A 15,971-nucleotide genomic window follows, 5' to 3' on the forward strand; every position below is an offset into this window, starting at 1 on the left:
TACAGTAAGAAATTGTGGGGACAGAAACAGCAGTTTTTATTTTAAACAGCAGTTTAATGCACAGAAAGACAACGGTGGATTATGGTCCCTACCTTTAAAAAGCATTAAAAAATATGTAGTATTAGCCTTTATACGTAGATTAAATTATTTGGAAATGGTCGAATAAAAATCCCACAATTTTAAACAACTGACTCACTAATAGTAAACCAAATTTTTATCCAGTAACCATAAAAATTAGGATTTGAGATTCTTTCCGTAAGTAGCATTGTAAACATCACGCCTTTAGTGGGCGTGGGGCGTCAATCTCGCGAGATCTGCTGTCCTAATCCCGTTAGCTGCGATAGCTTGAGTGTGCTAGTGGTGTGTGAGCGGTGAGTCAGCCCACAGTGCGCGCAGCGGAGGCCGGCAGCGCTCCAGCCTGCTTCACCCGAACGCACGTAAGGTACCGTTACTCATCTCTTATGAAACCAAGTCATTCGAGTCGCTACTTTGAAACCAAATATGCGAAAATCCGGCGATAATGGGGCGATTGAATAGCTTTAATTGATGTTTGCGGTGTTTAATGGAAGTAGAGTTAAACAAAAGCAACTGGTGTTTGTTATGAAAGCAGTTTATGCTAAATAAAGAGCATTGCTCATGCGCAAACCCCAAAACAACTTGCTATCATAGTACAGGCAGGATGATAAGCGTATTTAAAGAGTGTTATTTAAGTGGTTAAAGGAGAGAAGACAGAGATGTGCAGGAATAAGACAGTGTTTTGTCATTTAGCTGTGCTGCTAACTCAGTCTGTGTCATGGACTTGTTTACTGCAGCTGCTTTTTGGGAAAGCCAACATTAATCTATGTCTAATATTTAATAATTTTTAAATAAATGCAAGTTGTCTATATTGTTTGCATGAAGCTGAGCAGTCTATTCAATTCACTTCCTCTCAACTGTGTTGTTGTCTTAAGGGATATTATTAACATACTACACATTCTTACACAATCATAGTTATTCATATTTAGGGAAGGATCATTTATTGACAGATGTGTACATGATTAAGAGTAGCTGGACTTCAGCCTTTGATCTCAGTCTGTTTTGCTTTGATTATAATACTAATAATGGGATAAAAAGAAATGTTGGCATTATGTTGTGGATCTTTTCTTTAATAGACACATATATATATATATATATATATATATATATATATATATATATATATATACAAAGCAACAGACTTGCTAAGTATAAACAAGTATGAGTGAATGAAATGATTTTAGTGAGAAATCTTGAGATAAGCGAATACACTGAATATTAGGCAACATTGAACTTTGACTTTCGAACAGCTGCCTAAACTGTTTACTGTGACGGATAAACCAAACATGCCATGAAATGTCACTTCTAACTTCTTTGCTCTTTCAGAGAAGATCTGAACTGTTGCGAATTATTTGAACAAGCGTAGAAAGCATGAACAGTAATGCATTAGGGCAGAGTACTATGAAGAATCACCCCATTGTAAGAATGTGAACATGCTTTGTTGGCATATAGACGAGACCTCATGCTGACTGTAAGACAGCTTCTACTCTTAACTAGCACTTTTCAAACAATAAAATAACAATTGCGGACCACTTAAAAACACCCCAAATCTGGAGAAAACTAGCAGTTTCTTCAAAACGATCACCTAGATTGTAGTAGTGCATTAATGATCATTCATTTGAATAGTTTATATTTTGTAACTTGAATTGACAGCTTTAGATCTTATTTCATTCTTATTAAACGATTAGACTCCTGAATAAATAACTAGACTTCTACTAGTTAGATTCTGACTAATCATTTACAAACACTGACATGTAACGGTTAGTCAAGTCAAGTCACCTTCATTTATATAATGCTTTTAACAATATGGACTGTTGAGTTATGTTGAAGTGTTACAACAGAAACACTTAATTGCAACACACTTCATCAATACAGTCAGTTATTTCATTGATCAGCTGAATAATTTAATGTTTTTATTTTTTTTAATAATTAAAAAAAAATCTGTAAATAAAATAATTTTGGAAATTATTTATAAAATTATTGCTAGGGGTGTAACAATATATCGCAATACAAAAATGCAACAATATGCATCATGAATAGTGACAATATGTATCGTGAATAGTTACTATAAAATTACTATGTGAGAAAAAATTAAAGTTTTCAGAGTTTTAGTGTCAGTACTACATTAATATTATATATAATGTTGAATATAATGTATAATAATGCAATAGGGGAATATCTGTGTAAAAAAAAGTGGCCTACATTATTTTAAATGTATCTAGTCAGTGACAGAAACATATTCGTCTAAAATAACTCTGTATTTTCAGCTTCAGAATCATGAATATTTTTATTCTGGTGTCTCTATTGTCCTGTGCTTTGGGTTTCCAGCACCAAGTCCAAGAATATTCATGTATACACACAATGTAATATCAAATTTATCAGTTTAATAAACAGTAATTTTTTTGTTAACCTTTTATCATATCTCTTGGAGTATCGCAATAATATCGTATCGTGAGTTCAGTATTGTGATATGTATCGAATGGTGACATGAGGATATCGTTACACCCCTAATTATTGGTAATTTTATTTCTTTGTTTACTTATTTTATTTCTTTTTACATTTCTTATACAGCTTTTTATACTATCCAGAATCATTGTATTATTTGACTTGCAATTTCCCTTTTGACATGTTGCACTGCTGTCTGTGTTTTTCTTTTTGGCCTATTGACAGAAAAACAAGATGAACGTCGGCGTGGCCCACAGTGAAGTGAACCCAAACACCCGCGTGATGAACAGTCGGGGGATATGGCTGACATATGCGCTCGGCGTAGGAATGCTTCACATTGTACTGTTGAGCATTCCCTTCTTCAGTGTTCCTGTTGTGTGGACCCTCACAAATGTTATTCACAATTTTGTAAGTGTTCTCTGTTGAATAATCCTTTGTTATATCCCGTTGTGTTCGCTTGTCTATGGGTTGTCATTTTCTCAGCAGTGCCCTGCGGCCAGTTGGACTCTCGACAATTGATGCTTCCTTAGTAGTCTGTGTGGCATTGTTATGCAAGGACTCGCTTGCACAAAGATTCAAGGTCAACAGCATGACATCACTGACCAAGTTTAAGCTCTCTGGCACATCATGATGTATAAAAAAACCTGTACCACAATTAAAGACAGAAGCTATTCATAGGGATACTGTAATGTCTCTGTTGTCCTGAATCGGTAGACACATTTTGTAAGTATGCTTCTTAAGCCCGGGACGGTTTTTGAGTGCCGGTCGGCTTAGTTTTTCGGTGTGTTCCGCATCGTTTACTCTAGTCGGATGCCATCAGGGTTTTTGTGGGGCCGATTCAGCATGTTGAATCGGTGTCAGTGAGAGAGAGAGAACTCTTGATTGGCTGTTCAGCTTAGCGAGTGAGTCAGTACATGAGAATAATAGCAAAAGTGATGAAAGTGAGCAAAGAAGTCAAGACGGTACAGACAGAAGGCTGTTATAATTTTATGTCATCTTACCTGAGCATTCAAAAGCACTAATATTTTCATAATAACAAGAGCTGACTGGAATGAAGAAACTGATCTGTGTGATTGATATTCAAAATGCTAAGGAAATGCTGCTTTGTTTATGGTTTGTATATCTGCAGTCTTAGTTTTGATTTCCCTTTTTCAATGACGAAAATAGACTATTGAAACCTGCTGATATGGACAGATGTTTACTTGCAGGCACAGAACGCAAGTGCTAGCTGACAGTCGCCTTTAGTCCTTTTGGTGTGTTCAAGTGCAGCTTTTTGGTCGAGACTCAGCTGACGAGAGGCGACAACACAGTCAGCTTTCGTCGCCGCTAGTTCTTTGACATCGGCTTGGTGTGTCCCGGGTTTAAAGGAGGGAGGGATGAGCTAAAGTCTTTATTCCCAGTCTTCTGAAGCCGATAGATTCCACAAAGAAAAGACCCCAATTTAGTATCATTTTCACCTCCCATCAAAACTCTCAAATCTCATTTGCAAAGATACGTTTTGAGACTTGCTAAAGTCAGGGTAATTAAAGTTAACTAAAACCATTTTAAAAATTGTTACTTATTACAATAAAATAAATATGAACTGAAATTTTAAAAAAATCTGCTAAAACTGAAATAAAAAAATCATAAACTATATAGACATAAAAAATGAAAAACATAAAAATAAAAATTAATTCAAACTATTAGTAAAAACTACAATTGTGTCTCAATGATACTAAAATAAAACAGGCTAGATTACTTTGTTCTTGTCTAGTCAAAATGTTCAGTAGAATGGGATACTTTTTTAACCAAAAAGTATTTTTTACTCACCCACTTGTTGTTCCAAACTTGTATTACTGTGTTTCTTCTGTGAAATCCAAAAAAAGATCTTTTGAAAAAAAAATGTCTCAATGTTTTTTACCACACAGTGAAAGTCAATGAAGTGCTGCTGTTCTGGACCTCTTTGATTTTTTTTTTATTGTATGGGCAAAAACAGAAGAAACATTCTTCATCTATCTCTTTGAGCTTAATATTAAGAGGTCCAGTTGTTATAAACTTTGAGAATGTCTATCCATGTCATTTGGATCATCTTTCTATCTTCCCGCAGGGTATGTACGTGTTTATGCATGCAGTGAAAGGCACACCATTTGAAACTCCAGACCAGGGCAAGGCAAGACTTCTCACACACTGGGAACAGCTGGACTACGGCGTGCAGTTCACATCATCTAGAAAATTCTTTACAATCTCACCAATCATTTTGTAAGTTTTTGTAGTTTTATGCAACATTTTGAACTAAATATCCCCTTAGGAAACTCAGGATATTACTTTTCACGTAGTGTGTATTAAAGCTGTTTGTGAATGTAAAAGGTCTGCAAAGTTTTGATATTGCACGACAAATGAAGTTATATAAAGAAAGAACTGATTCTGAAGTGCCTGAAACGAGTCATTCATAGGTTTGTAACAAATTTGCATAAAGCCAGCCTATGGTCTTTTTCCTATGGTCAATCTTTTTTTTTATTTCTGCAAATCAGCGCACAGACAATTTAGATCGCAATCTTCTTGCAGGCTCTCATTTTTAATAACAATTTCAGTTTCTAATCTTGCGTTATTTCCTTATCTCGCGTGCCTTTGGTTGTGAAACGTAGTTTGCGGACCAGACAGAAGTCGTCGGCGAATCTTTCTTTTGTTAAGTCATGCAGTGTGAAACCTGTCGCCGATCCATCGTGCAGTGCGCACACACCAGCAACTGAATGTTACCCCAGATTAGTGTTGTCACGATACCAAAATTATTGTTTCGATACCGATACCAAGTCAAGAATTGCGATTTCGATACTTTTCCTGAAAAGGGAGAAACACTCTCAAATATCATTGCTGTGCTTTATTTTAAAACCTAATTCTAATCATATAATCACCATTCTAATCATATAACACACTAATAAATGAACATATGAACAGCAGATATATTAAACATTGAACAAAATATGAAATTTCAAAATATAAAAAATAAATTAGAGCAATGACACTCAAGGTAAAAAAAAAAATAAATTTAGCAGCATTATCTCAGTTATCATAAGAAACATAAGAGTTACCGGTAATAACTTTATCTTGATTCTGAACTTTGAATAAAAATATGAACAGCGATTATATTAAACAATGTTTAATATTGGTAACATATGATAAGCCTCATTGGTGATATATCTGACATATGGGGAGAGAGTTGTGGAAGGCCTATACTTCATGTTAAACATAAATATATAGCAGCAAAGACAACGTCGGCAGTGTTGACGGCAAAATAGGCAACAGAATATTTCGTTCTGTATTGAGAGGTGCAGTATTTGAAAATCGATAATATTTTTTTAAATTACATTTATATCTGCATTTATGTCAAAACCTAGAGACTTTCAAACATCAAAATGTCATTTATTAATATGTATTCGTGTCAAAATGACATAGAAACATCTTTTCCTATTCTATTTTGCCTGGAAACGCTTCCAACACGCTTGCGTGTCGCGTGATAAACAGGCGTCGGTTCTATTTCTAGCATGCACGCGTTTTCCGCGCGGCTCGGGCACGTGTGTCACGCAGGCAGTGTGCTAATTCTAACCTGTTAACATGGGAGCCGGAATAAAAACGGACACGTCATGCATCCAGTGTGTCGCCGGCCTTACAAATCTGGAACGCGGTCATTCTTAGAAGTATCGATACTAATAAATTTAGGAATCGTGACGTTTTTAATTTCCGAGAATCGCGATACTTTCGAAGTATCGGTGCACCGTGCAACACTACCCCAGATAGTCGGGCAGTGTGAAAAGAACAGTGACCCGACTACTTTGAAAATCGTACAGTGTGAACTCGGCATTAGGAAGCCTCCGGAGTTGAAATTCTGATATGGTAATGGCCGTTTCATTTCTGATGAGCGATAAACCAATCAATCACAACAGACTGAGCCATCTGACCAATCAGAGCAGAGTAGGAAAGGAGAGGTTAGAGAGACTGAATCCTTTATTGAACCGTTTCAGACACTGTAAGAAGAGAGGTGATATTGTAATGTATATTATGAGAGAATTAAAGTGTTTTTGACCTTGGATGCATGTAAACCTATTGTAGTAGACTCCGAAAACAAAATTAGGAACCTTTAAAATGGCACAATAGGAGCACTTTAAGAGCCTTTACCGATTTTGAAATGTAACACTTGTTTGTCTTTTCTATTCGCAGATATTTTCTCGCCAGCTTTTACACAAAATACGACACAGCACATTTTGTGATAAACACAGCTTCGCTTTTGAGTGTTCTCATCCCAAAACTGCCACAACTCCATGGAGTCAGGATCTTTGGAATAAACAAGTATTAAAGCCCAGTGTTCAGAGGGCACAGACCAACTCGGAGCTGTTGCCCGATACGGGAGAGGAGATAACCCTTTGTACTTTGTACCGCAGTTGTGTACACTTAGCAGTTTTGTACAGTCTGTGTAATTGTGAGCCTCTTTGTTTGATATATCTTGAGAAATTGTTGTAGGGATATGTTAGGAGGAGGACAATTCCACAAGCATTAATAACTTAAGATATTTAATGTGTTTTTGTTAGTTGTTTTGTGATCCTTGTGGATCTGGGCTGGCCCAGGTTTCATGGTTAAAGATTTTTTTTTCGTTAATTAGTTTTTGTTTGTTCAAATGTGCTCACAACACTGATTCACTAAGATAGATTAATGCTTTTAGCGTCACTTCACGTTTCTAAATACATTCTTAAATAATGCCATGTGTTTTTAAAATCATTTGAAAGCCATGAAACCTTTTCTGCTATTTCTTGAGTTTTGTTGATGCTATCATTGCTTCGGAGACAAACCAAAACTCAGTTTGCATGATTTCCTGAAAAATATTTATTAAGTCACAATATTATGTATAGTTTTGTTTGGTTAATGTTGTAGGGTTTATAGGTGACAATGAAAAAATATTAACAAAACTTTAGAGTTTGGGCTTTTAAGTACTTTTACATTCATTTAGGTCAACATGAAACTAAAGATAGAACTTGTTTACTTTCTTAATACACGTTTCTGGACTCATTTTGCACAGTTTATCAGTGCACATTATTTCAAAGAACATTTCTTTGTAATGTTTTAACCGCTTCATCCGCCCTAACGTCAAGTTCTTCCCTATACGCTGTTTTATCTTCTGTTTGAATCAGAAATACATTGCATTACAAAAAGTTTTATGTTGACTCTTAACTCCATTTCAGTATGTGATTGTAAAACTCTGGATCATTACCAAGCTTCAGCAAACCGTCATGTTTCTTTGCTCTCTTCTGTGTCACGGTTATTGAAGTTGATAAACTGTAACATAGACCCATTAAACTATTTGAATCCTTCCATTTTCTTGTCTTTTGACATTGCATTTTACATTTACATTAATTATCTGAAGGCTCAACAGTGCCAATTGTTTTGTCCTTTTGTTTTGAGAAAAGGTATGAACCATAGTGTGTGTTGTATTACATGCTGCAAACAAATAAAAGTATTAGAAACCCTGTTGTTCACTTTTACTAAACATTACAGAATACACACTACTGTTCAAATATTTGAGGGCAGTAATATTTGTTTTTAGGTAATAGATGTTTTTGTATGTTCACTTATGCTGCATTTATTTGATCAAAATATTGTGAGATTACTACAATTTAAAATAACTTTTTTTATAGGTTAATGAATTTTAAAATGTATTTTATTCATGTGATGCAAAGCTGAACTTTCAGCAGTCATTACTCTAATCTTCAGTGTCACATGATCCTTAAGAAATTATTCTAATATGCTAATATTTACTGCTCAAGAAACTAATTATTATCAGTGTTGAAAACTTGTGCTGCTTAATATTTTATTTAGAATTTTATTCTATTTTGAATTTGAGATTTTTTTAACTTTTAAACATTAAAATGTGTGTGTGCATATATATATATACATAAATATATACATATATATACACACACATATATATATATATATAGTATACAAATTTAGTATAAAAATATTTAAATGTAGACAACGATCCAATTTTATTTCCATAATTTTTATTATGGTCCTATTAAGAAAAAATATTTGGCTAGAGTTACAAAACAAAATTAAAATGACAATTTTAAATATTGTCTATTAAGAACAACTTCTAAAAAATATTACTTTTTGTGTAAAGCCTCACATGCATTCAGCATCACCGCTTTAAACACTTCAAAGTGATGATTTAAATCTTTTTGGCAATGAATTTTATACTTGGTTCCCAAGGCACCATCTGCAGAGGGTGCTCCATAAAACACTCTGTTGATTCTTGAGTGGACCAAAGCCATTGCGCACATCACACAGGGCTCTCGTGTGACGTAAAGGTCATATCCAGTGCAGATGTAAGGCTGACCAGTTTCTTTCGCATTGCAGCCATTCCTAAAGAACTCAGAGCTGCTAAATTGACAGGCTGGATATTTATCGTAATTGTAGGCGCCTCCTCCTTGCCCACGGGCCACAAGATCAATACAGACCATGACAGCATGATGGAGCGGCTGAGCGCCACACTTGCAGTCATGACCCACTGCAACAATCTGCTCAGATTCTGGGTCAACAATCACAGCCCCCACCGCATCCATTCCCATTTCCCGACCTGATTTTGCAGCCTGGACCGCTGCCGTCATGTAGCCTTGCATTTTAGCTTTCTGATCGGCAGTGAACAACTGGCCCCTCAGAGCAGACGTCACTTGCTTGTCCTCATGAAATGACGTAGGCCAGTGTTTACTAGCTTTTTCAAACTGTGGTCTGGTCAGTGGAGGACTGGCAGGTATTTCAACAAGGAAAGGTTCACCTAAACCACTGGAGTCAAAAGACTGTGAGCGAAGCAGATCAGCAGGCAGAACTCCTTTGGCCACATCCCTGGCCAAGCACACAATGACCTCTAAAGGATGAGGGCTGCTTTTGTCTTTGCAAGCCCTCACTCTTTTTATGTGCTGCAGACCGGGTAGAGGGTAGATCAGGGAAAGCTCTTTGACCAGGCGAGTTGTTTCTCTTTTCTCGATGATGGGTGCTGCGTAGGCCGGCAATAATTCAGTGTCCCGGGACTTCTCATCGGAGAGAACAGGAAGAACATCCCAAGTGTCACATTTGTCCATTTCTTTCCTCCGTTTGGCTTGTGGTTCCATCTTGTTCTACTCATTTAATGGATAGCATTCTGTAGAAGCAGAATGTGACAGTAAAAGGTCAAGTTCAAGTGCGAGACTCACGACTGAAAATGTCCTCATATAAAAAAACAGAAAACTATTTTAATATATTGATAATAAATTGTAATAATTTATTACATGTATATGTTACCACATATATATATATATATATATATATATATATATATATATATATATATATATATACTTTCTCCGAAAATTTACATTTGCCCAACTACCCAAAAACACAAAAATGTATGAATTTGAATTCAGACATACACTTGGTCCTGGAAGACCATTACCTTATTTGAAGGAAGCAATGGACGTTAAATATAAAATAATAGTTGAAAATAGTCAAACAAACTATTTCATGTCAGCCAAAGTGTGAAGAATTCATCTAATTCAGTGTAAAACATCCTTCCCATGTGAGTGTTCATCCCTCCTGTATTATTAGCCCACTGGAAACAAGCGCTCTATAATGGTTCCTGTGTGTTGCTCTTTATTTTGAACTTATGCTAATTATAATATAGTTGCTAAATTACTCATATTTATTTATTTTTATATAAACCATAGACATCTTTTTTCTATGCTGAATTTATAATTTACAGCTTAAGGAAAAACTAACGGAACCCAACTTCGCGTGTTGTGAGTGGGACATATTTATATGTAACGTCTCGTTTCATACAGGGTCATGGATGGATTTTTATAAGTTAAGAATTAATTTTGAGTTACTTGAATTGTTGAAACGTATGTGGTCTTTCAGATTGTTGTCCAGTTAAAGCGACCAGTGTTAACGACAGTGAATTGTCAGTGTTATCAGAATGTTTCCGTGTGTTTTGAATGGACCTGTTCGTTGCTGGATGAAGCACAGCACATCTATAAGAGCCTTCTCTGCAGTGCGCCCTAGATTAGTTTTGGGGATTGAGACGAGCTGCGATGAGACAGGGGCGGCTGTGCTGGACGACACTGGAATCATTCTGGGGGAATCTCTGCATTCTCAGAAACAGACACACCTGGAGTAAATATTCCCACTAACTTCATTCATAAATAACCAATCTCGATAAGTTGAGACCGACATAGACTAACACTTGACTTATCACGTTTTCAATATCTTAAAGGAGCAGTTCAATCAAAACGGACATTCTGTAGTTATTTATTCACCATTACAATGTTCCTAAGCTTCAAAAAGCACAAAATCAACATACAAGTAGTCCATATGACTTACTACAAGCAGTGTTATTTTTGTATTATGTATATATTACTGTTGGATTTATTAATATTTTTGGAATTGGCTTTTATTTTTATATTAACAGTTTTCATTTTCATTTTAGTTCAAGCTTTAGTAATTTTGTTAAATGTTTTTGTCATTTTTATTAGTTTTGGTTGTTTTTTATATATATTTAATTTATTCCTATTTCAATTTTAGTGTTTTAGTAATTTTAGTAGTTAAACATTTTATTTCACTTTAAGTTTAGGTTTTTTAGTCGTGAATTCACTGAAAATAACAGCTTGAACATTCGTCTATGAATAACTTGTTGAATACTGGTATATGTATATTATATATATATATATATATATATATATATATATATATATATATACACTGCTCAAAAAAATTAAAGGAACACTTTGAAAACACATCAGATCTCAATGGGGAAAAATATCATGCTGGATATCTATACTAATATGGACTGGGTAATGTGTTATAAACGAAAGGATGCCACATCGTTTGATGGAAATGAAAATAATCAACCTACAGAGGATTGAATTCAAAGACACCCCGGAAATCTAAGTGAAAAAATGATGCAGCAGGCTTGTCAATTTTGCTGAAATTTCATTGCAGCAACTCAAAATGGTTCTCAGTAGTTTGTATGGCCCCCACGTGCTTGTATGCATGCCTGACAACGTCGGGACATGCTCCTACTGAGACGACGGATGGTGTCCTGGGGTAATTCCTCCCAGATCTGGACCAGCGCATCACTGAGCTCCTGGACAGTCTGAGGTGCAACCAGGTGATGTCAGATGGACCGAAACACAATGTCCCAGAGGTGTTCTATTGGATGTAGGTCAGGTGAGCGTGGTGGCCCTTCAATGGTATCATTCCTTCATCCTCCAGGAACTGCCTGCATGCTCTCGCCACATGAGGCCGGGCATTGTTGTGCACCAGGAGGAACCCAGGACCCACTGCACCAGCATAGGGTCTGACAATGGATCCAAGGATTTCATCCCAATACCTAATGGCAGTCAGGGTGCCATTGTCTAGCCTGCAGAGGTCTGTGCGTCCCTCCATGGATATGCCTCCCCAGACCCTCACTGACCCACCACCAAACCGGTCATGCTGAACGATGTTACAGGCAGCATAACATTCTCCACGGCTTCTCCAGACCCTTTCCTGTCTGTCAGGTGCTCAGGGTGAACCTGCTCTCATTTGTGAAAACCACAGGGCACCAGTGGCGGACCTGCCAATTCTGGTGTTCAATGGGAAATGCCAATCGAGCTCCCTGGTGCTGGGCAGTGAGCACAGGGCCCACTAGAAGACGTCGGGCCCTCAGGCCACCCTCATGAAGTCTGTTTCTGATTGTTTGGTCAGAGACATTCACACCAGTGGCCTGCTGGAGGTCATTTTGTAGGGTTCTGGCAGTGCTCATCATGTTCCTCCTCGCACAAAGGAGCAGATACCGGTCCTGCTGATGGGTTAAGGACCTTCTACGGCCCTGTCCAGCTCTCCTAGAGTAGCTGTCTGTCTTCCTGGAATCTCCTCCATGCTCTTGAGCCTGTGCTGGGAGACACAGCAAACCTTCTGGCAATGGCACATATTGATGAGCCATCCTGAAGGAGCTGGACTGCCTGCGCAACCTCTGTAGGGTCCAGGTATCGCCTCATGCTACCAGTAGTGACACTGACCCTGGCCAAATGCAAAACTGGTGAAAAACAGTCTGAAAAGATGAGTAGGGAAAAAATGTCAGTGGCCTCCACCCGTAAAACCATTCCTGTTTTGGGGGTTGTCTCACTGTTGCCCATCTAGTGCACCTGCTGTTAATTTCATTAACACTAAAGCAGCTGAAACTGATTACCAACCCCCTCTGTTACTTAACTGACCAGATCAATATCCCAGGAATTTAACTGACTTGATGCTATTCTCTGATTAAAAAGTGTTCCCTTTATTTTTTTGAGCAGTGTATATATATATATATATATATATATATATATATGTGTGTGTGTGTGTGTGTGTGTGTGTGTGTGTGTGTGTGTGTGTGTTTACTTTTGCTTTTATAAAAGTTCTTTCATAAATGTCAGGTCATTTTCAGGTTAGGTTACTTTTCAGGTTAGGTTACTATGTGAACTCAAAAAAAAAAAAAAAGCTAAAGAGGGATTGAAATATACCTAAAATACACAATTTGCTTCATATTTTTAACATTTTTAAACGGTATAAACATGATGTAATTCCTGCTGTATTGTTGTGTCCTCTATTTGATTTGTTCTCTTGCAGTTCGGGTGGAATTATCCCACCTGTGGCCCAACGCCTACACAGAGAAAACATCTGTAGAGTTGTCCAGGAGGCCTTAGACAAAAGTGGCATTGAACCCAATGAACTCACAGCTGTGGCCACAACAGTAAAGCCTGGTCTCTCCCTCAGTCTCGGGGTCGGCTTGGATTTCAGTCTGAAGTTTGTGAGACTACATGAGAAGCCGTTCATCCCTATACACCATATGGAGGCCCATGCCCTTACTGTAAGAATGCTGCACCCTGTAGACTTCCCTTTTCTCGTGCTCCTTGTCTCTGGGGGTCATACTCTTCTTGCATTGGCCAAAGGAATCGATGAGTTTCTTCTTCTGGGGCAAACATTGGATATAGCAGCTGGTGACTCTTTAGATAAGGTATCAGGATATCACTTAACATTCAAATACAAGAAAAAACTGTATGTTTGTCATATAAACTGTTTATCTTTCCTTTCAATGATAGATTGCTAGAAGTCTTTCTCTTAGGAATCACCCAGAGTGTTCGACTTTGAGTGGTGGACAAGCCATAGAGCTTCTGGCAAAAGAGGGGGATCGGCGTGCATTCCACTTCAAGACGCCAATGGGGCAGATCTACGACTGCAATTTCTCTTTTGCTGGTTTGCAAAACCAGGTGACAATGGAAATAAAGAAAAAAGAGAAAGAAGAAGGTACTTTATCTGTTCATTTTAAACAATAGAACAGGTTCTTTTCCGAAACCTAGTGTGCTGCCTACTGCTTACATAGACAGCTTCCCGACTGAAACAGCAGCTTATAAGTGACCCCCAATGGGATTGCCTTCTTAATCATCCACTGGAATTTGGACTGATTAGACAATATCTACTATGTGGAACCTCACTTGCATCTGTAGTATGATGCTATGCTGTAGTATGACCTATGATGCTTGAAATACCGCCTAGGTAGGCAGCTCACTAGGTTTTTATTTGATTGGAGATGCAATACAATTATTACAATTTCTAGAACTCAGTATTGATAATAATCACTAATCAGTATTATATTAACTGTAAGACAGTGTTGCGTTTCCTCAGGTGTTGAAACAGGACAGTTATTATCATGTGTTAAAGACATCGCCGCTGCCTCACAACACACCGTTGCATCTCATATAGCCAAACGAACACATCGTGCCATTTTGTTCTGTAAATCCAAAGGTCTTCTACCACAGCACAATCCAACTCTGGTAAGTTCCCAGCACCTCAGGACTCGGATGTGGCATTTCATATTAAAGAGGCAATATTATGCCCTTTTACAGTCTTGTTTTTGTTTTGGGGTTTTACTAGAATTGGTATTCATGCTTATATGTTCAAAAAACACATTATTCTTCATATACCTTGCATTTACATTTCTTCCCAGTCTGTCAGTAATACTCTGTTTAGTTCCAGTCTCTATGAAGCCCCTTCGTACGGAAAGCTCAATGTGCTCTGATATGACGGCTGGACCAGTGTGTTGTGATTAGTTAACTGCTTCAAGCATGTTTCAGAAACATCACGCCCCTTACCATAGCAGCAAGTTTCAACACATTACTAATGCAATTAAATTAGGCCTCACTCTTTTTTCTTTCTTTTTTTTGTGCATATTCCTCGGGCGGGATTTATTTAAATCAGAAATATTGTGACGTTAACATTCCCAGAAGAAAACACAAGACTACAATCGAGGCGTTTCAGGGAGCTATGAAACATCGCTTACTGTTACCAAAATTTCAACTCTTCGTCTTATGCACCTCTATAGGTTGTTTCAGGAGGAGTAGCAAGTAATGAATACATCAGACAGACTCTGAAAATCATCACAGATGCCACTGGGTTGCATCTACTCTGCCCTCCGTCAAAGCTTTGTACTGATAATGGAGTCATGATTGCATGGTAAGGTGATAACATTGGTGCACATCGCCTTACAGCCTCGATTACATGCATAAGACACTCTGACTTTTGTTCCACACTACTGTTCTTAGGAATGGCATAGAGAGACTAAAGCAAGGAAAGGGGATCATGTCCCATACCGAAGAGGTCAAATATGAACCCAAGTCAGTTAAAATTACATTTGCTTTGTTAGTTACTAAATATGACCTATTTATGTTTTCAATGCATGTTTCTGGTCTTACTGTGCATGATTTAACAGTTCATGTCATTTTCAAGTAAAAAAAAAAAATCTTTCAACTTTAATCAAAATGTAATAACTTGCTCCGCCTATTTTTTAACCACATGGGTCCATTCTATAATGTAATGCCCACTTGGATAAAATCTCACTTTATATTATTTCCCATTAAATATCATTATTAAATTACAGAAATAAAACTGCATTTTGTTTACTTTAAAAGTTTTGCACAAACTGCTTGTTGTTTTTTTGTCATTTTAGCCATACTATATACTATGTTCTAAGAATTTCTAAAATTGATTTAAAAGACTAATACATATAAAAAGATTCATTTAAACTTTCACTCAAATTAATCTCCTGATATTGTGCATTTTAAATGAAATACAGATTTTTATATATATATGCACTATAGAAGTATTTCCAGTCTTAGACTTTTGGACCCATTGTATGTGATAGTGTCTGTGCTGACAAACTTCTTTTTTTTTTTTTCAGGGCACCACTTGGATTAGACATCACATCAGAAGTTAAAGATGCTGCAATTAAAGTTCCACCATTAAAACTCAGGATAAACTCTTGACATTGTGTTGTAAGGGAATTTGCATCTTATTAATAAATTACCGTTTATTTAAAGAAACAAATGTTTCTGTTTTGCATATGCTTTTTGTTCAAAGCTTTTGACGTCATTTCTCTT

General features: G+C 36.9%; 3 protein-coding genes across 4 annotated transcripts; 2 read left to right on the forward strand and 1 right to left on the reverse strand.

The window, feature by feature from the left end:
• Nucleotides 1-317: 317 nt before the first annotated feature.
• On the forward strand, nucleotides 318-8,015 carry ormdl1 (ORMDL sphingolipid biosynthesis regulator 1). 2 transcript variants are annotated; one of them, XM_084122172.1, is made up of 4 exons: nucleotides 318-442; nucleotides 2,746-2,928; nucleotides 4,607-4,758; nucleotides 6,715-8,015. In XM_084122172.1, exons 2-4 carry the CDS (start codon nucleotides 2,755-2,757, stop codon nucleotides 6,848-6,850), a joined length of 462 nt encoding a protein of 153 aa, XP_083978298.1. In that variant the 5' UTR covers nucleotides 318-442; nucleotides 2,746-2,754; the 3' UTR covers nucleotides 6,851-8,015. The 2 variants fall into 2 exon arrangements, with proteins under 2 accessions (XP_083978298.1, XP_083978299.1); XM_084122173.1 differs by having other exon boundaries at nucleotides 344-437.
• Nucleotides 8,016-8,537: 522 nt separating this feature from the next.
• Nucleotides 8,538-10,120, reverse strand: adat3 (adenosine deaminase tRNA specific 3). The gene is made up of 2 exons (XM_084123427.1): nucleotides 9,977-10,120; nucleotides 8,538-9,685 (listed from the first exon to the last, which is right to left on the reverse strand). Exon 2 carries the CDS (start codon nucleotides 9,654-9,656, stop codon nucleotides 8,652-8,654), a length of 1,005 nt encoding a protein of 334 aa, XP_083979553.1. The 5' UTR covers nucleotides 9,657-9,685; nucleotides 9,977-10,120; the 3' UTR covers nucleotides 8,538-8,651.
• A 196-nt stretch (nucleotides 10,121-10,316) lies between these two features.
• On the forward strand, nucleotides 10,317-15,941 carry osgepl1 (O-sialoglycoprotein endopeptidase-like 1). The gene is made up of 7 exons (XM_084122503.1): nucleotides 10,317-10,692; nucleotides 13,165-13,552; nucleotides 13,638-13,842; nucleotides 14,221-14,369; nucleotides 14,918-15,048; nucleotides 15,138-15,209; nucleotides 15,773-15,941. Exons 1-7 carry the CDS (start codon nucleotides 10,496-10,498, stop codon nucleotides 15,855-15,857), a joined length of 1,227 nt encoding a protein of 408 aa, XP_083978629.1. The 5' UTR covers nucleotides 10,317-10,495; the 3' UTR covers nucleotides 15,858-15,941.
• Nucleotides 15,942-15,971: the final 30 nt, after the last annotated feature.

This window comes from Abramis brama, assembly GCF_963993115.1.
Source record: "Abramis brama genome assembly, chromosome: 8".
NCBI classification, from domain to species: Eukaryota; Metazoa; Chordata; class Actinopteri; order Cypriniformes; family Leuciscidae; genus Abramis; species Abramis brama.